At 47.6% G+C, this 26,291-nt stretch overlaps 2 protein-coding genes across 2 annotated transcripts; one reads left to right on the forward strand and one right to left on the reverse strand.

Moving 5' to 3' along the window:
- Nucleotides 1-314: 314 nt before the first annotated feature.
- On the forward strand, nucleotides 315-3,488 carry BBLN (bublin coiled coil protein). The gene is made up of 2 exons (XM_065695365.1): nucleotides 315-480; nucleotides 1,977-3,488. Exons 1-2 carry the CDS (start codon nucleotides 399-401, stop codon nucleotides 2,168-2,170), a joined length of 276 nt encoding a protein of 91 aa, XP_065551437.1. The 5' UTR covers nucleotides 315-398; the 3' UTR covers nucleotides 2,171-3,488.
- On the reverse strand, nucleotides 3,429-22,968 carry CIZ1 (CDKN1A interacting zinc finger protein 1). Its single transcript, XM_065695364.1, has 16 exons — nucleotides 22,828-22,968; nucleotides 22,400-22,527; nucleotides 20,428-20,543; nucleotides 17,879-18,042; nucleotides 16,766-16,901; nucleotides 15,799-15,859; nucleotides 12,929-13,008; nucleotides 12,494-12,573; nucleotides 10,662-10,844; nucleotides 10,190-10,320; nucleotides 9,707-9,791; nucleotides 9,227-9,340; nucleotides 8,710-8,889; nucleotides 7,971-8,040; nucleotides 6,769-6,890; nucleotides 3,429-4,155 (listed from the first exon to the last, which is right to left on the reverse strand). Exons 2-16 carry the CDS (start codon nucleotides 22,498-22,500, stop codon nucleotides 3,571-3,573), a joined length of 2,208 nt encoding a protein of 735 aa, XP_065551436.1. The 5' UTR covers nucleotides 22,501-22,527; nucleotides 22,828-22,968; the 3' UTR covers nucleotides 3,429-3,570.
- Nucleotides 22,969-26,291: the final 3,323 nt, after the last annotated feature.

Raw genomic sequence — 26,291 nt, forward strand, 5'->3', positions numbered from 1 at the left:
GGCAGGAATCGTTCCTCAGCTCCATCTAACCCTGCCCTGGCGCCGCTTGAGGCCGCTTCCTCTTGTCCCGGCACTAAACGTGTGAAGTGCGAGCGTGCGCTATGGCTGGGACAGCCTGGGACGGGGATGCGGACACCACGGGGCAGGGGCAAGGGCACGGCCCGGCACTGGGGCCGCGTTTGGGGTAAAACCCTCAGGTTCGGAGAGCCCCGCCCGCGCCCCGCGCCCCGCGCCCCGCGCCCCGCCCGCTAACCACAGGTTTTACCCCCGCGCCGCCCGGCCGGCCCTGCGTGACGCGCGCGGCGCCGAGCTCTCCCATTGGCTAGCGGGCGCTCTTGCGGGCGCAGGGCCGCGCCGTGCGGGCGGTTCCGGCGTTGGGGCCGCCGTGTCCCGGGGGGATGTCGGGGCCCAACGCGGAGCCGCCCGTGCCGGCGGGCGACGGCGGCGGCGACGGGGACAGCGACAGCTTCGGGGAGGAAGGTGCGTGGCGGCGGCCCCGGGCAGCGCCGCCCGCGGTGGAGCCGGGTGGTGCTGGGTCAGAGCCCGCCCCCCCCCCCGCCCCGGCGGGCGGCCGTAACGGGTTGCTGCCTCAGCGGGGAGCGGGGCTGGGCCCGTCCCTGCCCGGCAATGGGGCACTGAGCGCCCGCAGCCCTGCGGTGTGCGTTTCCTTCCCTTGTGATCCGTTTATCCCGTGCTATAGCGGGTGCGTGTGACCGAGGAGAAACGCGTTTCGGTTTTGAAACCGCAGGATGCGTGACGAGCGCAGAGCTGGGAGGAGCGGTTGGGTTGGTGAGGCTGAAATCCAGCACGGCTCGACCCTCACCATAGGACGAGTGTGCCCAGAGCATCATCCTCCTCTTCCTCCTCGCTTTCTCTGTTGGCTCCAAGCAGTGCTCCAGGCAGGCACTGCGTGTGTCGCCTTGGCTCTTGATGCCAGGGTGGAGAGGAGCCAGCCCCAGCCGGTGAGGTGTGGGCTTGTCCTACCCGCACTTCGCTGTCCTGCAGCTCGCAAGCCTCACAAACATCAGGCTGCGGTCACAGCTCAATGCCCATCTCCCTGCACATGTTCAGCCCGTGTGGCTTCAGAAAGGAACATGAGACTGGCTCCTGAGTAACCTGTCAGATTTATCTTGTCTTTTCAGTCTGTTTTTTTGTTATTCTTTAGGATTGTGTGAATATCGCTCAGAGCAATCCAAAAGCAAGTGTTTCCTCACAGTAGCACAGCTATCTCCATCTGATTAACAGTGCTAATACACATCACTGAAATGCCATTGGACCCAGGCTGACACTTCTGCACTTGAAACACATGCTATGAATAGGAAACTGTACCCGGAGAACCATCTGTCAGGGTCACACGGGATGAGTTCAGTTCTAATCTGAAGGACCCAAAGCCTGCAGTTGAATCCTGTGCCCCACACTTCAGAAGTAACAGTGCCTCCAGCAGCACCTTTGGGCTCATCCCCACTCATGCCACAGCAATGGCTGCGCTGTGTTGGCAGCCTGATCCCAGCCAGGCACTTGCAAAGCACATTCCAGCCTGGGAGCCTCTCACAGGTAATTAACAGAACGTTAATGTTTCTGGCACCACAGTGCCAGAATGTCTCCACCATCAGGAAAGATGAGCCCTAAGGCAGCTAAAAAGCCTCACGTGGGATTTATTTGCTGCTGTTGAAGTGTGGAATGCTGCACGCTAGCACTCAGCTACTTGTATGTGAGATCAGAGGCTGCTGCATACACCAGCAGTGGGTTTGGGCTGCCCAGGTACCTTGCCTCCAACCTTGGTACCAGTCCTCCAGCTGCCTGTTTGATCAGGGAACAACACACACAGGATTCAGTTGCATTTTACTTCACCCACCCGGGGCAGATCAGGCACAGCCAGACTGCTGTGGGTGTGTTTTGCAGAGCTCTTGCTGCTGTCCCTGGCTGCAGTGACAATATACTTACATTGTTCAGTCTCTCATTTCCTTTCCTTTTAGAATACGCAGCCATAAACTCCATGCTGGACCAGATCAACTCCTGCTTGGATCACCTGGAGGAGAAGAACGATTACCTACATGCCTGCTTGAAAGAGCTCCTGGAGTCCAACCGCCAGACACGTCTGGAGTTCCAGCAGCAGAGCGAGCAGCAGAACATGGAAGCTGATGTGCAGGGATCGCAGCCTCCCAAATAGTGTCTGGCCACAAACTCAGTATTGCTGAGGGAACTGGTCACTGATTTAAACTTAAAACTTGAAGAGGTACCTTATGCCTGTAACTTGTTCCTTTCCTGTGCTTGTGTTCTGCTATTCACCTCCATGTTCTGTTTTTCTTTAGCTGTGTGATAGGTGCAGAAGCACACAGGTAGATGGAGAGGAGCTGGTTCTTTCTGCTCCCCAATCTGGTTAAACCTGGGTGTAAGGAAACCTGATGCCATGCAGGTTGTTTGTGAGCAGGTCCCTCTTCACAAAGAGGAAAAATGATCTCGGCTCTTTGAGACCATGAAGTCCAAGCAAGGAGTGTTACAGCTCTAGCCTCTTCCCTCAAAAAGCACATAAGGCAAGGGCTGTCCTGACTCCAGGCTTGCCCCTAAGTGTAACTCTGGTGACACACTTGGAGAGGGAGGCCCTGTGCCAGCTCCTGCCTTAAAACTGCAGCTTCTCTGTTATTGACGTTAACTGGGATGTCCACAATGTTGGCTGATGGTCCCAGATCACCAGATGCTTCTGTCCCATTCCAAACAGATAAGACAAGCTACAAGAATGATGTTTTGACTGGTATAATTGGAAGCTACCTAACTCCTTAAGCTGCCATTAAGAACTCAGGTGACAGAGAATCAGAGCAGCCCAGTTATTCCCCATCACTGCATGAGCTGTGCAGAGCAGTGACAAGACCTGCCTGTGGGCTGCTCCCTGTACATTTTGGCAGGAGTACATATGAGCATCCTGGTCTGAAACCACAGTCTTGCCAGGATGGCCTGGGGCCAGCACTGCAAAACAATTCTTACTGTTCTGTAGAATTAGAGTTTGTTTTGAAAGTTAAAGAAGTTATTTATAAGAAATCTGTTTTATTAAAATCAGTTTGAAATAAGATTTGTTCCTAAGAGCCTCCACTATGAGAACAGACTGTACTAGGCCTTATAGCATTAACAGAGGACCAAGATGCATTCTTGCCTAGCTCAGGACACAGTGCTTGCCTAAGAGTGTGCATCTCTGGAAGGAAAGCATTCTGAGAAGCAGAATTGGGCACAGTCTTCCAAGAGACAAACTTTTCCTCTGCCTGGAAAGGAAATGAGAGGAACTACAAAGAATCACTAATAAGTCTGCATCCATCTACTTCATGGACTTTGTCACCCGTGACAATCCCATTTCCAGGTTCAACAATCCAAGCCTCGGTTTTTCCACACAGTTGCTGTATCTCAACTGTACAAGTAATAACCGACACCATCCGGTATTAGACACGCTAAAGCCAGGCTTCTTTTATTCTTAAAATAAAAACAGCAGTAAAGTTGAAGGTTTTTGCTCTATTAAAAGACTCAGAAAATAAACATTTCCAGCAAATATCATATGTAAAGGGCTCTCCCTTTAAGGCCACTCTATCTGGGTTTGCGCCTAGAAGAGCGTCTGCACCCAGCAGAGGCAAGACCGGCTGTCTCACCTTTGGCTAGGGAGGAAGGCTCTGCCTCTGCCTCATTCTGTGCTAAACCCCATCCACTCCCCAGATCCTGGCAGTCGACTGTGCCTTCCCTTTGCCTGGCTGCATTGGCTTCCTCCTCCTCACACACGGTGGATGCCCACAGCTCCCCTGCGGCGCGGTTCTCCTCAGGGAGCGGCCAGTCGGCACTAGTGGTAGTGGACTTGCACTCTTCCTGTAGGTTCTCTTCGTCTACAACCGTGATTCCACACACATCATCAGTCACACTGGCCAGGCCTTTGCCCTCTGCTACAGAGGTGGCCAGCTCACCCTTACCCTCCAGAGACCTTGGAGCTTGTTCTTGCAGGGCTGACAGCTCTGTGCCCCCTTTCTCTATCCCACAATCATCATTCATTTTCTTGCTGGTATCTGCTGCTGGAGCAGGAGGCTGTTTTGGATCATCCAGCAATTGGGAGCTGGAGCCCTGGGAATGCAAAGGAGCCTCGGGGTAGGCAGCTGTGGCACGATGCCTCGCTGCCTTGTATCTCTGCAAATACAAACAAACCAACATGAGAGACAAACCCAGCTCAGGCACTGCAGCAAGTGGCAGCTGGTCCAGGAACACCTGTACAAAAACAGTGGTGAGCAGCAGCTACAATCTGCAGGGGCACGACTTGTCTCAGCAGCTTTCCTGGCCTGGCTGCGGAGGCTTTCGAGCAGAGAAGGGTCAGCTCCTGTGAGGAAAAGTGGCAATATTAACAACTGCAATCCCTCTCACATTACTGAGTGCTGAGCGAGTGCATGGCAGACCCCTGGCTCCCCAGCCAAAAAAAATCATGTTTTGGCAACTGTTAATCTTAGTCAGACTCAGGATTTTATAGATGTAGCAGTGCAAGTGGCAGCTCTTGCTTCAGCTGCTGCCAGGATGTAACTCTGGATATGTTCCCTGGATACATGAGGAACTGCCCTCTGCTATAGCGGAGTGATTTAATGTTCACCAGCCCAAGCAAGACTTCAGTTGAAAGCTTAAGGTTTTTCCACTCTGTTGATACAATCTGTGCACTCAGTAAAACTGTTGACAGGAACACTAAGATACCAAGAATATCTTCTTGTTACAGAGCACTGAGGTTCTCTACAGAAGAAAGCTAAGCATCTCATGGGTAAGATGGCTCATTTGCACTCGCTACCACAAGGAACCAGTAGAGGTCTGTAAGGAGATTAAAATGGCCAACAGCCATTTGCAAGACTGGATTTCAGAAAGACAGCAATTCTGTGTAACCATCCAACATGCAGCAGGAATCAGGTCTTCAAGACCCAGAGTATGAGCTGAAGAATAAACCAATAATCTTTTCCTCAGCAGTTCCCTCCATAATCAATTCACGTTCGGCTTCCTGCTTAACAGGTCCCTTGCACTGGCACTAGCATTAGACCTGACAATTTAGCAGTGCTACCGTAGTTTGTAGTGTGGAATTACAACACACCAGACAGGCAGCTTCACATTGTAATTCAGTTTATCACTGCAGACTTGTTCTTTCTCTGTCCTCAAATAGTGGGTTATGCACGAAATCAAAACGTATTGGAATTAGATCAGTCGAGTCATAATGTAGCCAAACTAAACCAGATACAAGCACGTCAACTTGTTTCCAGAGTGATGCTGTGAACTGCTTCACCAGCAGACAATTCTCTGCTTTGAAACCCTCTGCTACTCAGATGAGAGTACCCCAGAAACTAGCAATGATTTAATTCAGACTGCGAGAACCCCAAGGCACCCAGGAATAATCATTACCTGCCTGCAGGTATTTAAGGTTGGACTCTGTCATAAATAATCCCTCCAGGTCACTCTGGCATCCATATGAAGAGCATCTGATTTCAGCTCTAAGTGGGCCAAAAGGGAGGCATAACACACTGCTGCTGCAGTTTCACTCTAAGCTGATCTAAAATAAGCCAGGAAGACTGCAAGGCCGATTCCTTCTTCCCTGAAATGTCTTACTGCAGGAGTGGGAGAGGATGAGCAACCATGAAGGAACAGCTGTGGTCCTCTCCTGGTATTTGCCATTCCAAATCTACTGCTCTAAGTGCTGGCTTCTGCAGCACCCACCCCTTACTGGAGGCAGGGACTGTTGACTAAGAATAGTTAACCTGCCTGAAGACTAGAAGAAAAATATGAAGTTTGGGGTGTGTTTGTTTCTTAAAACACTACCAAACGCTGGTAGGGAAGCACATTGGCTTTTGTTGGAGCAGGTTTTGGGTGCAGGCACAGGACAAAGTCAGTGTGGGAGCCTCCCTCCTTGCACAGGCAGGGCCCTGGCAGTGGTCATGGGAGAGGGCAGAGACAGCGCAAGCCCTGTGTACCCACCACAAGGCCCCTCACCCCCTGGCAAGTCAACAAGGACAGAACGATGGCAGATTCCAGGCCAGCCCAGTAGGCAAAGCTTCTACAAAAGCAGCAAGGGGCAATACAGCTCCTTTAGGTGGAGCCCGTAAAGCAAAGGAACAGCATTGGTTGGCAGAGCTTTGTGCTGAGGAGTTCCTAGGATAGGGTAGCAGACAGACAGACAGACAGATTCAATTCCTGTTGCAGGCTGACCCTGGGGACCAAATGGATTCTCACCAGCTCACAGCTTCCATCACATAAAGAGTCTGTAATGTTAAATTTCCAGATATCTAAGGTGAGGATCTGATTTTACCAGGCTCCTTCATGGATGAATCACACCCACAATTTTGGCTAGTGGAGCTGTTCCTACAGTATCACAGGCAAAGATGCATTACGTACAAGCTTTCTTTACAAGGAACAGCCCCTCTCTCTCTTGTTCTTTCCCCATCTAGACCCACCTGTAATCTGTCTAACAAAGAGGCCTAGACTGAACGATAGACTCCACAGGTTCAGCAAACAGAGCAGACACTCTGAGGAAGATTTCCAGCCAGAAATGGGCAACAAGATGACAGCAGCAGTAGCTGGGAAGCGGGACTGGACTGCTTTTAGATCTACAGGGGTGATGGGAGACAAACACAGAGCACACCAGGAGAAATCTATGGCACAATGGACACCAAGGATGATGGGAATGAACTGAAGACAGGACAGCTAACGTGGTGGATTGGCTGAAGAGACACGCACGGGGGGTAACAAATGCCAGGCCATGCAATCGCCAAAGGGTCTAACCTGAAAGTTCTCAAAATGCATCAGGGACTTGCAGTGTGCGAGCCGGGCAGCAGAGTCGCTATGGTAGAATTTGTGACACAGCCTGCAGAGGTAACCTGCGACGGGGACCAGAAAATCCAGGCCTGTGAAACGGGAGGGGAAGGGAAATCACAGATCACATTGAATGGAACTCAAATAATGAAAGCATGTTAAAAGGGAAAGGGTTGAAGGGGGAAGAAAAGTGGAAAGCTTTGCTTCTGTTAATCAGGGAGTCGCAAGACAACTTGCTGAATATCTCATCTTACCATGGAATGGCTGTGTGGTGGATATTCAGAGAGAAATCTGGCTGCCAGAGCAAAGAAACTACACAGAGCATTAAAGGGGGGGGGAAAGGAAAAAAAGAATACAATGGAAAACTACAGAGAACATGTGATCTAATGTAATGGGATCAAACCAAGCAGAAGACAGCAGGCGCGCAAGAGGAACACGCAGAGAACATTCACAGCATGAATCATTATTCCATCTGCCACACGATAGTGGAAGGTTACAGCGATATGGAAGATTGGTGTAAACAGAGCTCTCCTTGGGCACAAAACAGCCTCTGCAGAGCTGCCCTCCTCACAACACCAGTGGCCGTTAGAGGTTTAAAGTCGGAATCGCTTGCAGGGTGGGGATCAGGGACAGCCATCTGGAGGCAACACTGCCCACCAGTCCAGCAACATGTCTGAGTAAGTGCTAGGTGGAGCGTGGGGGTTCTGAAGCAGGGGAAACATGCACAGTTTGGGCTCTAGCAGAGAGCTTGATACTGTCAGTACTGCTCAGTATCTCTGTACAAGCTGCATTTCTGTTGGAAAGCATTCCAATCAATATGCTTCCAGACTCCATCTTTCCAGAGCATCTCTCATTTGCTACCTACTTTCTTCTCCTGCCCTACTTGTCCATTTCCTACCTTAGTAAGGAATCTGGCTCTCATCCTTTCTTCTTCAAAGCAAAAGGCTGCTGACAAACATCAACCACATCCTTACGATTTATCACACAGTAATAAAGCAACGTTTGGCTCTTTCTCCAGGCAGCAGGGATCTGCACCAGTCCAAATGCAAATGCTGAAGCACCATGGCCCAAGAAGTTATTATAGCAGTAGGTAGAGACCATCCTCTCTTACAGGTATAGTGTGTGGCCAGAGAAGGCTCTGTGGGCCTTTGCTCTTAACGCTGCTTGCTTACCATAGGCTGTGTCTGGACAATACTTCTCGCTTCCTTCGTAATCCTCCAAAGACACTTCCTTCAGCCCAGTCTGGAAACCAAAAGAACATTAGTGCCTACTGTATCTATGCCGATTCCCCTCCTGGGCTTTTCTGGTAAGCTTAGGAGCAAAACAGGATTCACATAACAGAGACAGAGCTGCACAGCATCTGGTTAGGGCCAGATACAAACCCCAGTGTCAGCAGACCACTCCATTACAAGGGTTAAAAACACCCCTTGTACTCCAAGCCTCAAGTAGCTTAGCCATGTACCTGAAGTAGCTTAGCCATATACCTCCTTCTTGGCAACTGCTCTCTACTTGGAAAATACTTATCAAGATAAACCTCCGCACATATGTTATGCTACGAGACCCAAATACTGTGGGGCCATTCAAAGAGACTATGTCAGTGTCTGTCAGAAAGTCTTTCCCTTAAAAAACATTGCTTATGCTCCTCAACAACATGGTAATGTTTGAAGACACCAGTAGGAGCTGTAGAGCACAGCAGAAACACCCTCCTGTACCCCACAGGTAGTGCCTGAATCTCCTTTGCATTCTCCTGTGCTCTGGAAGAACGCCAGGGCCCTCTCACCCTCCTGCTGCAGGGTACAAACTTGACCGGACTCTTGAAACCTGGAGCTCAACCAGCCAAGACCAATGAAGCCACAGGATCCCACAGCAGATTCTCAGACAGGTCATTCCTTCTCCTTTCATATGGCATACCTGCTTAGCAGCAGAATCCTCATTCTCTATCAGCACTACATCAAGGTCTTCCTCCTCACCAGCTGCCCCCTCCTCCTCCTCCTCTTCATCATCATCATCTTCAAAACAGCCAACGGCATCCACTGTGATCAACTCCTCTGAATCTTCTGGGCTGCCCAACTCCTTCTCTCCTAGTCTCACCTGTCACATACAGAAAAGAAAGATCAGATCAACTTTGCACTCTCCATTTAACCAAAGACCCAGATTCTGAACATACTGCATGTGATGAGTAGAAGGGACTGCAAGAGAGGCACAAATCTATCTCATTTCCAGAGACAACTAACTCATTGTCCCTTTTTTACTCGATTTCTTTAAGTTCTAACAACTGAAGTCCAGCAAAAGATGAAAACTAAAACAGGGTTGGAAGAACTGCCTGTCTTCCTTTCATCCCTTCAGTAGTCAGGGAAGCAGAAAGTTAACCTGCTCCACAGTGTAGCTGCCTCAAGTCCTGCACAGCTCTCTACTCAGGCAGGATTACCTCTTTGGCTTTCTGCTTGTGCTCAGCGGACTTCATATGCTCCACAAACTTGCGAGGGGTCTTGAAGTGGCGGCTGCAGACAGTGCAGAAGGGACGAAGCGAGCGCTTGGCCAGCTAAGGAAAGGACAATTCATTAAGTCACAAGAGAAACACTTTACGGACTGCCCACCAATTCCTCCATTCAATTGATTAGGTAAGTATGACAGGCCATATTTATTGAGAAACGTCAAGAATTATAAACTAGAGGTGCTTCAGGCCATATTGACACAACTGGAAGCTCCAACGGTGCCAGTGTTCAGAGACAGGAGGCGGCATGGCAGTGCCCTTCAACAGTGAGGATGCTACTGGCAGAATTTTACGTGCATCTCTCCACTCCAATTGCTCTTCCTTTGCTGCCTGGGGAGCAGGAGATGCTAGACACTTCCACCCAATCCCCAGGAAAGGTCAGTGCACAGATAAAATCCATGCTGTGGTTGTTACCTTGTGTTCTTGGGTCCTGCGATGTTTGATTAGATCCCCCGTGAAGTGTATCTGACAAGTGTTACACCATCGCTGCTGGGTCTCTCTGAAAGTGAGAACAGATATATCTGTAAGTCACACTTCCATGGAATACTGCAATTTGCAATCTGTTCCTGGCATTGTTTTCCCCAGCATTCCTATCTTTACAGGCTCGGATTTATCTTCTCTCCTTCCCACCCACTTATATAGGTTACTTTATCTCATGCTGACAGAAAGGCACCAGTTAAAACAAGACTCCAAATGGATCTACTGTATTAAAAACTACACAGCAGGTCAAAGTCAACCCTGGTATCCTTCAGCAGGAAGAAAGTTGCCTGAAGGAGATTAAGGCTCCTGAAACTAGAGGGATTTTGTACCTTACCTAGACAACAGGGGCACCCTGGCACAGTGAGGAATTTCAGGTCCACATTCAGACTGAGCTTTCTAGTGCAAACCAACACTTACCCATCTTTTTCTGCTACTGCCTTCTGCTCCTTCACCATGGGCAGGAGTGAAACAAAACAAACATTGCTCATGTGCTGGATCTCCCCAAGTCTCTGCTGGTGCTGAATTCCAGCCATGTGGGATTGGAAATTCTGAGAGAGAGGAGAAAAATCCATTTATATGTATTCAAAATACAGAAAATAATCGGCATGAGCTATGCTTTCCATTCTCTTGACTGTTCTTTAACAATGAAGTGGTATAAAAGCTTAAGAGCATGGCTGCCTGTGGATCCACCCACATTGCTCTCAAGCAGGTTGCTTGCCAGCTCTGCAAAAGAGGTTTATTTTATCTGCATGCTTGTCTTTATTTTTCATGCTCTTTGTTCCTAAAGCATAAGCTTTTGTTAACAAGCCTCCTGCTGCACCTCCTCACAGCAGCAGGCAATTCACTTCTCTTGACCACCTATATCCCAGCCAGACCTGTGGATTTTTACCTGCTGACTGCAGCAGTTGGTCTTGCAGATGTAACAGTAGAATTTTAGGACCGATTCAGGGTTGGGATCAGCTGTGCCCACCTCACAGGTCCAGTGGCCTGGCTTCAGAGCTGTTGTACTGATAGCTCTGCTCTCACTGCTCTGCTGGATAGTCACTTTCAGTGACCCTCCAGAGCTCAACACCTGCCAAAAGAAGGAGTCAAGATTAAGTCCAGTCTCTCAGAAGATACTAAAAATCACACCAGCTTTTTGTATGTGTGTCCTGGGTTTAGCAGTAGCAGTCATTTTTCTCCTTCTTAGTAGCTGGTGCAGCGCTGTGTTTTGACTTTCGGCCTGGGAACACCGCTGATAACACTGATGTTTTTAGTTACTGCTCAAATGTTTTAGTCTGACCAAGGACTTTGTGAGTCTCATGCTCTGCCAGGGAGGAGGGGAAGCCGGGAGGAAGCAGAGACAGGACACCTGACCCAAATTGACCAAAGAAGTATTCCATACCTCAGCACGTCATGCCCAGGATGCAACTGGGGTTACCTAGAAGGGCTAGGGCACTGCAGGGTTGGATGACGTATCAGTCGGTGCTTGGACAGGAGCAGGGGGCAGGGGGGGGCGAGTTATCTGTCAGTGAGTGGCGAGGTGTTGTATTCTCTTCCCTCGTTATTTCCTTTATCATTATTATTACTGGTGGTAGCAGTAGTGATTTGTGTTATACCTTAGTTACTAAACTGTTCTTATCTCAACCCGTAGGAGTTGCATTCTTTTGATTCTCTTCCCCATTCCTCCTGGAGTGGGGGGGGCAAGAAGAGGGGGGCGGTGAGAGAGAGACTGTGTGGCTGGCTTGCCGACAGGCTTAAACCACAACAATGTGACCTAAGCTCTCTACCCCTAATGAAAATGTATTTGAGCTTGGAACCACAGGAGGCTGACCAGAGAGACTCTTGTACACACTCCTCCTCAACACTGCTAAATCAGCAATCCCTGTGTCACAGCACCAGGTCTATTAGTACAGACAGTAGTTCCTACAGCCCCTGTGGATACTGTATGACCCAGTCTCTGGAGACTGAAGCAACAGCAGTGTGTTGGTAAGGGACACAATCAGTTTATGCTTCTCCACTGCAGAACTAAAGGCAATTCAGCACCACATCTGATGGAATAAGAAACTCAAACAAGGGCAGGAAGATATGTATGATCACATCAATAAATGTCTCCAGTTAAGGAAAACTACCAAAAGTCTGATTCACACCACAGGTTCAGTCTTTACTTACAGATTTACACAGCCTAAGAACCTGGTTTAACATCTAGGATGCGGGCAACACATTTCATGCAAGACTCTCAAGGTTTGCTGGCTTAACCTCTGTCTCATTTTTCCAAGCTGCCTTTGAAGAGCACAGACTCCCACTATCTGCTCACACCTGCTGCAATGGCAAGTCCCACAGCAGCTCCCATCTTTTCACCTGACTTCTTTTTACACCTGCTCTCCTGCAGCATGAAAGATGTATTCAGCTACGGCTCTCAATACAATATTTTTCAGTGGTTCTTTCAATTCAATTTCCACCTTTCCAGATGAATACTGAAATCTTAACAAACCCCAGCACCACAAACAGCCAGCAGTGGGTAAGGTACAGCCTAGCAGAGGTACAAAAGCAGCAAGTCAGAGCAGACTGTGCACTAATTACAGACATATTATGCCTTATTGCCAGGGACAACAGCTTACAGCAGGAGACAGAGCTCCAGACGTGGGTGCCATCTGGTTCCTAGTGGCAACGGGCTTCTCTGGGATGGAGGAGAAGGTTTTATGTTCTGCACCACCCCTGCACAGAGTGGTGTCTACTCACCTCAGGAGCCTTTGGTTCCTCAGAGAATTTCCTCTCTTTAGAGAGATCTTCACCTGTGTACTCCTTTGCATTGTCTGTACCTAGGAAGAGACAGTCTTTTTAGCTGCCTTAAATCAAAACAGCAATGACATTAAAAACAAAGCAGCAGGTGAATGAAGCCAGGGAGCTTTTCTCACAGCACTGCTGGCCGTAAGCCCAGTTCACAAACCTTTCTCAACAAAAATCCCTTATTAAAGAGAGAAACTTTCCATCTTTTGCATTTGATAGGCAACAGGTTTAGAGGACTATGTTTGAATGTGTTTCCTAGGTTTTTTCCTCCTTTCCACACCCTGTATCACTAGAGGAAGGACACTTCCAACAAGACCCACTGATCTACAGATTCAGCTCCATCAAGGAGTCCCCTAAAAGTACAAGTCATGGTGCTCAGCAACTTACCATCAGCTCGAACACGGGCGCTTGACTCTCCTGCTTCCCTGCTGTCTGTGTCATCCTCTAATGCAGACTCCTCAGTCACACTTCAAGGATATCAAGAAAATAACCTTATTCACCATGTTACAGACAGAGATATCCAGAAGACACACCAAGGCACAGGCTAGGGTCTAAACTACCTCACACTCCCCACTAAATAAGCTACTGGGAGTGGTATTTCAGGCAAGGATTTGTGAAAATAACACAACGAAGGGGAAGCATTCTAGAACAGCTTCAGGAAGTGCAGCCAAACAAATCTGGACAAGAAAGTTACCACTTTTTGGATCACTTTGGAACTCTGGATTTTTTTGATCACTGCCCTCTCCTGCCAGAGGCCTGCAGAGAAATCAGTTCACAGAGGAAATACTCTTAACAAGAGCTTCAAGAGCTCACTCCTGTCTGACCTGCAGGGAAACTGCAATACCCAGACAGTATTCAAGGCTGCTCTGTGCGAGAGGAAACAGAGACCTGTCAAAACTGAATGGGTTCACAGTGGTGTCTTACAGGGTTTTCATCATCACTGCCTGCTCTATTTGTATCAGTTGTATTTCATTCCAGAGTCCCTACAGTTCTGCTTGTGAGGGAAGTGGAACTGTACAACATGCAAATCAAAGGGCTTTGTTTTATTTGGTACTGGTGAACTGCTAAGGAGAAAAAAGATCTCAAGGGGACTGCTGAGAGTAAACAGTTGGCTTCCATAGAGCACAAAGTGTACTTTACAGTATCTTTCTCCATTCCCTATTTTTCCATCAGGGCTAGCACATTTCACTACGGCTTGAATGTCTTCTCTCTGAGGCTGGCTTGATATCCCACCCGCTGGTGTCCTTCTGCCAACATGGAGCAGCATGTTCTACGCAAGCAAGAGTGCAGACTCTGCAGGTAACTGCATCCAGCAATCCAAACTCATACCTTCCCCATAACTTATGGGATTGATAAGTGACAATGTAACTGGGTTACACAGCTATAAATAAGCATCAGGGTTTGGGCAGTGCAACCACGAAGCAAACAAGAGTGGCTGGCATTAACATTGTTTGTCGAGCGCTGCCAGCAGGCTCAACACTACACCACACACAGATGGTGAGCACTTCAGGGCAGGGGTTTGCAGTCTAAACTGTAAATCTAAGGAGCAATCTAAGGGAGCAAAAGGCATCACGAGCATGATCTAAGGAGGAAATAGTATTCTATGGATACTTGTCAGGCCATGCTAGAAGTGGGTGTTCAAGAAGGATTTGAAGATGATGAGTGCTTTCTGTACTGGAATGATGATGTTGTTCCAGGTATACAGATGGTACATAGGAGAAAAGGCAGAAGAGGGAAAAAACCTGAAATGAAGAAGGAGGCTGGTATTCCTGGCCAAAGAGAAATGGAACAACGAAGCATGAAGCAAAAAGGTGTGGACATGGATGGGGGAATGCCCTTCTCATCGGTGAAGGGCAATACAGAACAGTAAGTGATTTTTTCCAGAGATCCATCATCTGTTCACTGGAAGTAAACAAAAACACTTAAAAAAAGCTAAGGAATGATCTATTCTAAGTAAATAGCAGCCATAACAGATGCATCAAATCTGGCAGTCCCTATCTACTGCTTAGGAAAAGCTTTTCCTAATAGCAGGCTTGCTGAGAGCTGTCATTCTTCAGACTTGAGTCTTTTTCCAGTGCATGGAACAGGACTTTGATTAATACCCTACTAAATATTAATGTAATTAAAACTAAATTAGCTTTGGCAAACAGATTAACAAAGCACACACTCAAATGCATTCGACTTTGCTTTAATCGAATTTATTCACTTTCTTGCTAATCAGAGCCCATAATTGACAACAGTCCCTGCTCACATAATATTTATCACTCTCTGATGTTTTACATGATCAAGGTAACATCTGAACATCAAAGTAATCCTGGAATATTCTCCCTAAAGCTAGCCATTAATCTCTAATCTGCAGATGGGAAACAGGGAGGTGAAGAAACTTGTCCAAAAGCACAGAGTGAATTGTTAACAGCGACGATAAGAGGCCCCAGGAGTCCTGACTCACAGTCATTAACATATGTTGAGGAATTCTCGAATCAATGCCTCCAGAAATCTGTATTCACTCCCTCCTCTTCTCCCTCCGCACCAGCTAACGGTGACAGCTCCGGGAGAGGTGCGGCGCTGTGCAGATGGCACCAGGAGCTGCCGTCCCACTAGATGGCAATGCAGCCCTGGCTGTCCCTGCCTGCACCCGCCGGGGAGGCAAGAGAGCCAAGCCGGGCCCGATGGGCAGGCTGCTGCCCGCTGCGCAGCCCTTGCGGGTAATAGGATTGCCTTTGTCTATTTTTACCCAGCAGACAGGGGTACTGGCAAGACAATCTTTGCAGAAGGTATGCAGAATTCAACGCTCATGGACACAGGCTTCAATACTAGGGAGTACTGAGTCCTTTCCCCTTCTCATTCCTCAAAATAAACTACCTTCTCCTACACCTACTGTAACAGAATATATTCAAAGGCTGATACACAGCTGCTCATTTCCCTTTCTGACATTTAGAGAAATATATCAGGATAGAAAAGAACCTTTCTGCCTCTTACAAGAATCCTGGCAGGAGAACACATGAGCAAACTCCGCTTTGTTGCACATTTACATGAGCTGCAGCTCTTATTTTTCATTCCCATAGCTGGATCACCCCCAGAAGAGACCCTGCAACATGCTGGTTCTCAGATTGAGACTGAATTGTCCATGAGCATCTGAAATACCTCCTACATGCCAGACATCAGGCCAGTACAGTACAGCCCTAATCATTAGGAAATAAAATGAGACAATAATTCTAAGCCCAGTAACTATTTCAGTACCCCAATTCAATAAATACCTCTTCAGTCTTTTTGCTGCAGGCTCAGTGTTCAACACAGATTCTATTGGAGTTCTTGGCTCTGCAGGAAGACAGAAGGAGATCTCCTTAGCAAAGCAGACCATGCCACCCTGAGCATGTTCTCTAACCGAATGACCAGTGCCAATAAAGCTCTGTTAGAGCAAATACTGTACACTTGCTTATTCTGAATTTGAGAATGGCAGTGACAGGGTTAGATAATGAATGACCTGAGAGACTTGAGTTGAATTACAGATGTCACTGGATGAGCTGTCATCCAGAAAGAAATCTGTATTTATGTCTACTAAGTGGGTTTTAGTCCTATACCTAAAGTGACAAGAGCCCCCATCATAGGAATATTAATATAAGCCAAGGTGGCAGATCTGTCTGACAGCAACCATTTAATCAGGTAATTTTCACCACTGCACATACACTGCTCATGACCCCACATACACCTGCATTTCTAAATTAGGCACTCTTCAGCCAGAAATAACATCCCCACATCCATATTGTATCCGACACTGGAAAAGATTCAGTGCCAGAGTTTGCTCTGAACTGGAGTGCAAGTACTCTTTCAACTCATCGTTTCCTTAGCATCTTGATTGCAACTGGTTCTGCATCACGCATTTGATACTATGAGATGGGGAGTTCATTATGGGTAAAGGCAATGAGGAAGGTTCTATTTCAAAGCAGGTTTTTTCTCCCCCATCTTAAATGGCATTCACTTTCAAAGCGACTTCTGAGAGGCTTGCATGCAAGGGATATGGAAATAAGTTATAAAACCTAAAAATATCCAAGTAAAAAGGATATATGAAGCACATATATCCTTAGAGGGCTCACAGGCAGTTTAAGTATTTACAGTTAGAGGGAAATGTAGCTGATTAAAGTCATCCCAGCCTTTGCTGCAGGAACAGCCAAAAGCAGTTTATAATGCCTACAAGCACTTGTTTCACTGCAGGCTCCCCCTTACCTGTGGATAGTGAGAAGTTGTTCCGCTCTGACCCTGCCTGCACTCCCTCTGTGATTTCCATTTTCTCATCACCTTGTGACTGAGATGAAGAACCAGGATCGAATTCCCGCTTCCTGTCAGGCATCCTCTGGAAGTCCTGCAATGGGCAAAGAGTCATTGTCAGCTCTTGGTCCTTCCTCAAACCCAACATACTGCCCAAAGCACCAGAGGTTTACTGGGAGGAGCAGTAACAGGAATTCCAGCACACAGGAATGGGAAGGAATAGATGGCTTACAGTGACATTTCTCCAGTGCTTTAAGTAGCAACTGTAGGAGACCCAGCTGCTTGCAGAGTAGGGTCACTTTAGAGGGGCTCTGGCAAGGGGTGCATGGGCAGAGAAAAAGAATAGTCCAAAATAATCCCTCTTCTTTTTGCCTCTGGAGAAAGGACAGTCCAAGAATGGAAGTCTACCTTTATCCACTACATCTTTTTGACATAATGGAATCAACTATGCAAAAGCTAATCTAAGAGGAGGGAAGTACTGGTCAATTAATCTAAGAACCATTTCCAGGACACAAAAGAGGTCTTAATGGTGAAAAGTGAGAAAGGTTTTCACAAAAAAAGCCCCATAAATCTTACAAAATTCACAAGAATAAATATGATCCTGATCTTAAAAAAAAAGGGAAAACAGCCCAAAGGGGCAGAACGGCATGTCCATAGTAGGAGCAAGTCATTTGGGAACAACAAACTGCTTTGGAAGGCTAATGGAGCAGAACTCTGGCCTCTGGGAAAAGCAAAGCACTCAGCCAGGATTTCTTCTATTGCAATCACTTTGAAGCTGGCATTTCTAAAGGTTCCTTTTATATTTTAGGTGTAAACCATTCTGCTATGAGGAATTGTCTCTCTTAGGCAAGAAGTGACAAGAAACCTTCTCATCATTAATGTAAATATGGACCATAAGAACCCTGAAGATGGACTCATTTCTGCATTTCTGTGTCAGCAGCATGGTGCAAAATGCAGTTTTCATTGTAAGGCTCTCTCCCTGCTCTTTTGTTCTCCACCTACAATACAGTCAACTGCTGGAAGTGCAAAAGGAGCACAAAGCTCCTCAACAGCTGGAAACTGGAACCCCACCTTGCGAAAATTCCGGTTCTGCCGCTGGAAGGGGAGGTTGGGGAAGCCCATTCGAGGCTTTAAGGAGACCCCAACGGGTGGTGGCCCCAGGAGGGAATGCCTTGTAGCCTGAGGGAAGAACTGCTGCAGTGCTGGCGCCGTCATGTTAAATCCACGCAGGTTTCCTATAAGTGCAAGCACAAAGCACATCACCGCCTATTTTGCAGGGTGCAAAGAAGGAGAACATCCTTCACCTGTACAAGCAGGAGGCAGAGAGGAGAAAGGTGTCTCCACCCAAGACCCTTCACTGAGCACTGTATGGGTGCTCCATGCCCTTCAGCACACACAGAACAATTTGATGTGATAGCAACCATTACTACGTATCAGGCTATTGAGTTATAATTGTCACTGCAGGCTAAGATCATTAGAGCAATTACTGGATCTGAGCACACTGGCGCTTGTGTTTGCCACAAACAAGGTCTCGTTTTACACAAATTCTCTGTAGAAAAGGAAAATTCATCACACATTTGTGCAGCTGGCAGCTCACACCAGGACACGGATGCTGTTCAGCAGATGCCAATGACAGTGTTTCATTTAAAACAAAACTGGACTCCTCAAACAAAAGATTCCCCAGTCTTCTCTGCCACCTGGTTGTCATGCAAGTTCAACATGGCAACCTCAACTCCGACACTTGAGACTGTGCCATTTCCAATTCTAATGCTCTTCTTCCTGTTAGTTAATAATCTGTGGATGCTGACAGAACTGAGTCTCAACAATTCCTTGCGAAGGCAGTCCTTCCTATCCCCATTTCAGGGCTGAGGGAATGGAAGTGCCCAGATGCCTCAGCTACACCCCCAGAAGCTGTCCACCACTCTGGGAATCTGCATTTATACTGCAGTTTTTCCCCCCTCTCACTTGAATTAATACACACTCTGCCTTTTCAGCAGCTGCTAAAACAGGGCAGTAAAGTTTGGAGATAGGCACCCAAAATCTGAAAAACCACTGCTTAAAGCCTGCAACACAATGGGAAGTATTCCCTCATGTTTGTCTTCAAAAGTAATCTAATCTTTTATTACTCACCATAAATAATATCTTACTGTAAAAGACATAGCTGTATTTAAAAACAGTATCTGTAAGGGAAGAAATCATTCTCCTCTCTGTTTAGTAGCTTCCAAGAACCACACATCCATTTCAACTTGAAGTATTTATCTTTTCCTATTCCCACTGCTGAAGCCACACAGCCAATTAATTATTGATGCTGATGTCTTCCAGGTACAGACATACTCCAGCATCAGATATTCTTACATGTAACCCAAACCTGAATGACCAGAAATATTCAGATCCTTAAGAAGGGCCACACTGGACACTGCAACCATATTACCTTTTACCTGTGGCTACCTGGTGTAGACTATTGAATGAGAAGTCACAACTCAGCTCAGAGGTGAAAAGAGGAACAAGTGCATGTACAGTGTTCATTAGCATACCTTATCCTGCTTTTGCATCTAATTTGCCTCAGGTCCTTGGCTCAGTAAGAGATGTTGCTTTAGGGAAAAGGTCAACCCATGCTAACATCAAACATATCTGACACCAGTGTGGCTGACTGAAGCAGAGTCAGACTTTTGCCTATCACAAATATATATATATATATATATATATATCCCAATCTTCAGAGCATGGCGTGTCCTTTGTCACTGCCAGTTTCCCTACAACCTGACGGAGATCTGTAGAGAGCCACTGGAGTCACTAGAGAGCCCTCTCATTTAAATGGGCAAGAGAGAACAAAAGGGGAGTTAACGACATGCAGAATAAATCTATTGTCTTCACATCTGGGCATGATTCACAGGCAAGATAAAAACTGCAGGCATTAATCTCAACTATGCACTTTTAAACTATCCCAGGTACTGATTTTCTGTGTTGAAAAGGGCTGGCAGGCTAAGACATGAGCAAAAGTAAAACCAGTTACATTCCTGGCAGCTTCACACGTCTATTTTGAAAACAGCACATCTGGCAAAAAGAAATCCACTTGTGAAAACACAGTGATGGAAGAACAGTGATACTATCCTCTACACAAACGACAGCCATTTCAGGGACTGGAAATTTTACATGACAACTGAAACCTGAACTGTTTTCCACCACAATATACTTAATTTGTTTGTCCTGCATAAAGTTTGGGCAAAGAAAAGCCTCTACAGCAAACCAGGTTCGTGTGTATGTAACAGACAACAAAATAAATGCTTTTAACTCTCCTACCAAGAAAGACAAGCAAATAATATTTTATATAAATATATTGATGCAAAAATACTGGCTCAAGTGAGCCTAAGAGGGAAGGCACATAGTTAATATCCAACCTGATACCTTCTAGTGCTATTCCCAGTTGTGCACACATGGAATTATCCACTGAAGAACCTTTGTGCTATGGACTATGGACAAAAAACCCCAAAAGATGACAAATGGAACTGCCAAATACAAGGACTGCAATGGTTCAGCAAGAAATAGCCACACTCTGGTTTCAGTCCATGAAGGATGATTAAATAGCTCCAGTAAGGAAGCGTCTCCCATAACGACAGTACCTTGCATCTGCTGCATGAGTAAGGCCCGCTGAAGCATAGGATTGGCATTGAGCAGTGATGGTTGGTTTGTTGCCCGTAAGCTCAGCATCTGTTGCTGTTGCGGTGGTGGCAAACCCCTGGAAAAGAAGCATTAATCATAAGAACCCAGTAAAAGCTGTACTGTTCAATTCCAGGCACCAAACAAGTGTAAAACAGAGGAGCAAAGAACATCTGAAATGCTGATTACATGCGTGAAAAGATGCCATACACCAGCCCTGTATCCTTTTTCCTCCACACTCTCCTGGAATTTCCAAAGCTGACAGATTGTCTATCAAGGAATTTGAGGTCAGAGAGAACTCCTTTAGCACCAAGCCCACATAAAGCCTCTCAAGCAGCATAAAAAAAGCCCACGAGCTGACTGCAGTTCTACAGAATTATGCAGCAACTCATCAGGAGAAAGGAGTGATCTAGATCAGTGGCCACATTTAACACAACAGCAGAAAAGAAGTTCTAAAGAGCAGGGAGTTTTTCTCGGCAGCTTCAAGCACATTCTGCCTAAAATCAATGCCTCCCACACGGAGCCAGACGGGTCACAACTGTAAACGGTGCCCCCTAACTGCAAGAACCGCATGGGAAAATAAAGCACGGCCTTGATATTTAAACCACGAGGAGGAAGGAGCGAGCGGAGGACTCTTCACTTCTAAGGAGGGTGGAGCAGGCACGAAAAGTCTGAAGAAACAGGCAGGCACTTCTTCAGGCAACAGCAAGGTCAGGCCCACCTCTAAGCACAACTGCTGACACAGCTGAATCTGTCAGGGCTGGAAAGAGGTACAAACACGGATCGAAATAGAGACGCTGGTTGACAAAACCCAACCCTCTTAGCAGAATTTACAGCAGCTCATCTTCACGTTTGCTGCTCTAGATTGTTCTAGTCTCTGAGCTATTTATACCAGAAAAATCATACTTTTAAAGGTGTAAGATGCAGCCATGCTACCAGCAGCCAGCCCCATGCTGGCATTTTAAGGGCAACTTTGTTTACAGCACACAACATATGCTAATGGTTAAATGATTTAGAGGTTGTGTTTCCGGCAGAACAGAATGATTCCCACATTTACCTGAGACAGATGCCTTATAATAATGACAATCTATTAAATAACAAATTCTTTTTTCCTCAAATTCACATCCCACTGATTTGAATGTTAAAGATAACAACAACTGCAAATAAACGCATCATTTCTGAGAATCTGTGCTCCTTCTACAAATCTCGGCTCATCAGGGGCAGCAATTCCTATCCAAGACAGCCGGTTTTCAGGAAACCCCTGGTTCCCTGCCTCGTTATTTCTGGCAAGTATCATTTGTCTTTTAACAAACAAACCATCATTTTCTCCACCTCCCCCGCCCCTCAGAGCTCTGTCATCCTCAGCACCCGTGCCACCGCGCAAGTAAGTTCACTAATGTCAACCAGGCCAGGAGACCCATCCAGAGAGAGACAATAAGCAAGTATCTTCAGCTCAGTAATGAAATAACGAAGCGTGCGGCTCCGTTCGGTGCACACACGTGTTTCTGCAGGATAAGGCGTTTACCCCCGACCCCAGAGCATCCCCACGCACTCAATGCTCTGCCCGGAGCCACTGTACGCGCCCTCGGGGGACCCCGCGGCGAGAGCGGCACCACCGGGGCACGGGAGGAAATGGCGAGCGGACCCTGTGCGCACCCACATCCCACCCTTCCGCCCCCCTTCAGGCGCTTCCCCCCCACACCGCCTCCCCTCCGGCGACCCGGTCCAGGCCTCCAGCCCCCCGGGCTCTGCCCCGATCGAGGCCTACGCCCCCGACCGCCGGCCCCCGCCTCCCTTTGTCGCCTTCCCCAGTCAGGGGAGGGCAGCCCCGCCGCGGCTTCCGCGGGCCAAGGTGGGACAGAGGGGAGGGAGGCGGAGGAGCGCGGTTCCCCAGGGACAGGCCCGAGATCCCCGGCCTCGCGTAGCGGCGCTTACCGGCCTCCCTGCTGCGCCGGAGGGTGGTGGTGCTGCTGCTGCTGCTGGAGGAGGTGCTGGAGCTGCAGCAGCTGCTGCTGGAACTGCTGCTGGTTGAACATGTCTGGGGAGCCCCGAGCGGGGCGAGCCTGAGACAAAACACGGGAGGGCGAGGGAGGCACCGGCTGCGGGGCTGGCGCGTATCAGCCCAGCAGCCATTGAGCAGGGGAGCCGCCGCCGCCGCTGCCGCCCATTCATTCACTGAGCCGATCCCCCCGTGCCTCCTCCTCCTCCTTCCCCCCGGGGTCATCGCAAGCAGCAGCCTGTGGAGGAGGTTTCCAAACCCCACCTCCCAAATCCGCTCCCACCCTCCCCTGCCAGCGGAGCCCGCAGCCCGCCCCGCTCCCCGCCGTTCCTTCCCGGCGCTTCCCGTCCCCGCCGGCACTCACGGCGCAGCCCGCGGCGATCACCGCTCCCCGCCAGCCGCCTCCATCTTCCCTCCGGGGACAATGCCCACCTGCGCGGCTGAGGGCCCCGGCCGCCCCGCAAGGCTCGGGGTCACCCCCGGAGCCGCCTCTCAGGGCTCCCCAACCTGCAACACCCCCGTTTCTTGTCCCCCCCCCCCCCCCCCAGCAGCAGGAGTGAGGTCCCTGGTCCCTCGAGAGGGCTGGGAGGGGATGGACACCATCTGTCCGGGACTGGGCAGGGGGAATGTAATAAAGGGCGGAGGAAGGGGGGAGCAGACGGCATCCAACAGCGTGGGGCTTTCTGCTCTTTGTTTTGTTTTTTAAATAGTTCAGGTGCATCTTTGGTAACGATCTCGCTGAGAAGATGGAAAAAAAAAAAAACCCTCAACAGAGCCTCTGGCTATTTGCTGTGGCCTCATCTTGGCAATCCTGCCATGATAACGTGGTAGAAAACCAGGGACGTTTACAACATCGTCCTGTGTTGTAAGCTGAGATGACTTTTCTAGCAGGTCCATCCTTGAGGGGGAAAGGGGAGAGAGTTTGCAGCAGAACCTTTCCTGCAGCACCTGGTTTCTGTAAGTGAATTTGTTTTAGGGTATTCAGTACACACAGCCTCTGTATGGACATGCACTGTGACTCATTCTTATATTAAACCTAGAAAGGATAATGATGCATTTCTGCTCTTGGCCACTCCAGAGAATCCACCCTGAAATGATTTACTTTATCTTCTTATTGTTCACACTGATAAAGACTACTTGATTAAAGGCCTCAGAATTGATGGTTAGCTAAGGTATCGTAAGCTGAACACAGTTACTGGTGGTACAGTTAGCATTAATAATTTTCAGTGCAGCAGCATATGTTGATTTTTCCTTTGGGCCTTTTTATACCATCCCGATTTTACAATAATCAATTTGGAGATGACCATCCATATTAATCAGTGACTGGCAGTGTTAATACGCAGAGTCCCTTACTCACTCACAGCTGGCTGCCCACAGAAGAAACACTCTCCTGTTATGCTTGAAAGTTTAAGTAATATCCCAGGGCATACATACATACATACAGAGGAGGCCATGAAGATGATCCAAGGGTTGGAGCATCTCTTCTATGGAGATAGGCTGTGAGGGCTGGGCTGGTTCAGCCTGTAGAAGAGAAGGCTCTGGAGAGACCTTAGAGCAGCTCCATTGCCTAAAGGGGTTACAGGAAACCTGGGGAGGGGCTTTGGACAAGGGCCTGCAGGGGCAGGACAAGGAGTAATGGCTTTAAACTGACAGAGGGGAGACTGAGATTAGATACTAAGAAGCTCTTCCCTGTGAGGGTGCTGAGGCGCTGGCACAGGGTGCTCAGGGAAGCTGTGGCTGCCCCATCCCTGGCAGTGCTCAAGGCCAGGTTGGACGGGGCTTGGAGCAACCTGCTCTAGTGGAAGGTGTTCCTGCCTATGGCAGGGAGTTGAAACTGAATGAGCTTTAAAGTCTTTTCCAACCCAAACTAGTCTGGGATTCTGTATATAACATTTGTAAATTTACAAAGCGCCGTGCCAATGAGATGTGAATAACGAAGTCTGCAGGGTTTCTACTGTTAGATACTATATTCTGACAGTCTACAGGCTCCCCTCAAAGATTGATCTTCCTTCTGTGAGGTCCTATATACAAATTATTCAGCTTGAACTGATGGGCAAAAAGCATACAGTAAAATAGGCAGACACTGCTGCAATGAACACAAATCTGGATGTGGATTTAGGCCCATGTGTGTACAGTGCAAGTCAGGAGTAGGGCTGTAGGAGGTGAAGACACATGCTGCTTTATCAACCTACAATCCAAAGCCTGATCTTCAGACATGCCTCTATGTGCCAGACAAACATCCCACCTACTAAAGATGGTTTAACTGAATCCAGAAGGTTCCAGATTCAGTTAATCATATTGTTCAGTTTGAAAGTCATGCGGAGATAGAAGGTAGCAGTGTAGAAAACTGGCCCAGGAATCTTTCTCTCATTAGAGGCAGTAGAACAGTGTGTCTTACACTGACAGTACTTACTTACCGTTGGTACCCACGGAGCACTGGTCCACAGACCTTAACCTCCCATCTTCTGACAGCTGTTTTTTCCTGCAATGAACATTTCCCTTTCAATTATTAAGCAATTTGCTCTTTAGTAAGCAGTGGTAAATACACATCATATGAGCACATGGAACATTAAAAACAGTGCTACAGTACAGACAACATCATCACTCAATACTAACCTAATCAGTAGGCAAAACTTGTGTCTCACTGACAACAGGAGTGAATGAAAGAGTAAAAGCTCAAGGTAAGAAAACGACTTAAAAATTAGCGTGCAACAGGGTTATCAGCAGAGTTGTTGGACCATCACTGTAAAGCAGCCTGCATTGCAGCTCTATATGGTGACATCAAGGTTATGAAATTTCTTGCAGACAAGAGGACCGACTGTAAGAATGCTTTTTATTCAGAAGCTGGATTGCATTGTATAGCCAAGGTTTGCTAGGCTGTATGAATTTGTTCCAGGGACCAGATCAGGTAGACAGATAACCAAAGATCTCTAGTTCCCAGCACATGACTGGATGGTGCGGTTATACGTTTTAATTTTGGCTTTGGAAAAGACTTGATATGAAACCCTTGAAGCCACATAGCTTCTGAAAAATCCAAAAGTTTCTCAGTGACAGCGCCAGCATACTGTGGTGCCCAAAATTTCCTCTGCAATCCGCAAGGATAGCGGTATTAGTCATCCATTTCACTAGGATATAACTAGTTCTCACCATAATGTCTTTAAACCTCCCAAACTCTTCAGAGAAAAATGCATATGGAGCTTTAAAGAACTTTTTCCTCCTGCTTTTGGGGCTTATCTGTTGAAAGATAACTGGTCAGGTTTCATCAGGCCTGCTCTCAGCAGCTGATACTGATTACTAGAATTCTATTGTTTTCCCTGTCACTTTTCTCTGCAGGAAGGCTGCATTCACATGTGTGAAAGCAGCAGCACACAACATTGCTAAGCAAAATGATGTGTGCATTCAAGGACATTTGCACTCACTCTTTGTTCTATTGCTTTACACCTACTCCAAGTATTTCCTAATTGGCAGGACAGGCTCACAGGACATAAACTGAGATACTGGTTTTACACCCATTTTGCCACATGGTCAATCAACTTCTATCAGTTATTTTCAGTCTCACAAGGTAAAATATATTCCAGGAGCTATTTTGTATCATCTCACTGGATGTGGAAAGCACAGAGAACTCAGCTTTGTTGCTAGTAGTGTTAATTTAAGCTCACATCACATGCAGATCCCTTTGCAGATGGGCTGTAACATTCAGTTTCTTTTTTCTTACGTGTATTCTGGCTTTTGTGGAGCCACACTAAAGATAAGCCTGGCCCAGTGTCCCATGCACTACATTTACCACCTTTTACATCTGAGGGATTTCAGACCAGTTCAACAAATTTC

The sequence above is a fragment of the Lathamus discolor genome, chromosome 15, assembly GCF_037157495.1.
Source record: "Lathamus discolor isolate bLatDis1 chromosome 15, bLatDis1.hap1, whole genome shotgun sequence".
In the NCBI taxonomy this organism is placed as follows: Eukaryota; Metazoa; Chordata; class Aves; order Psittaciformes; family Psittacidae; genus Lathamus; species Lathamus discolor.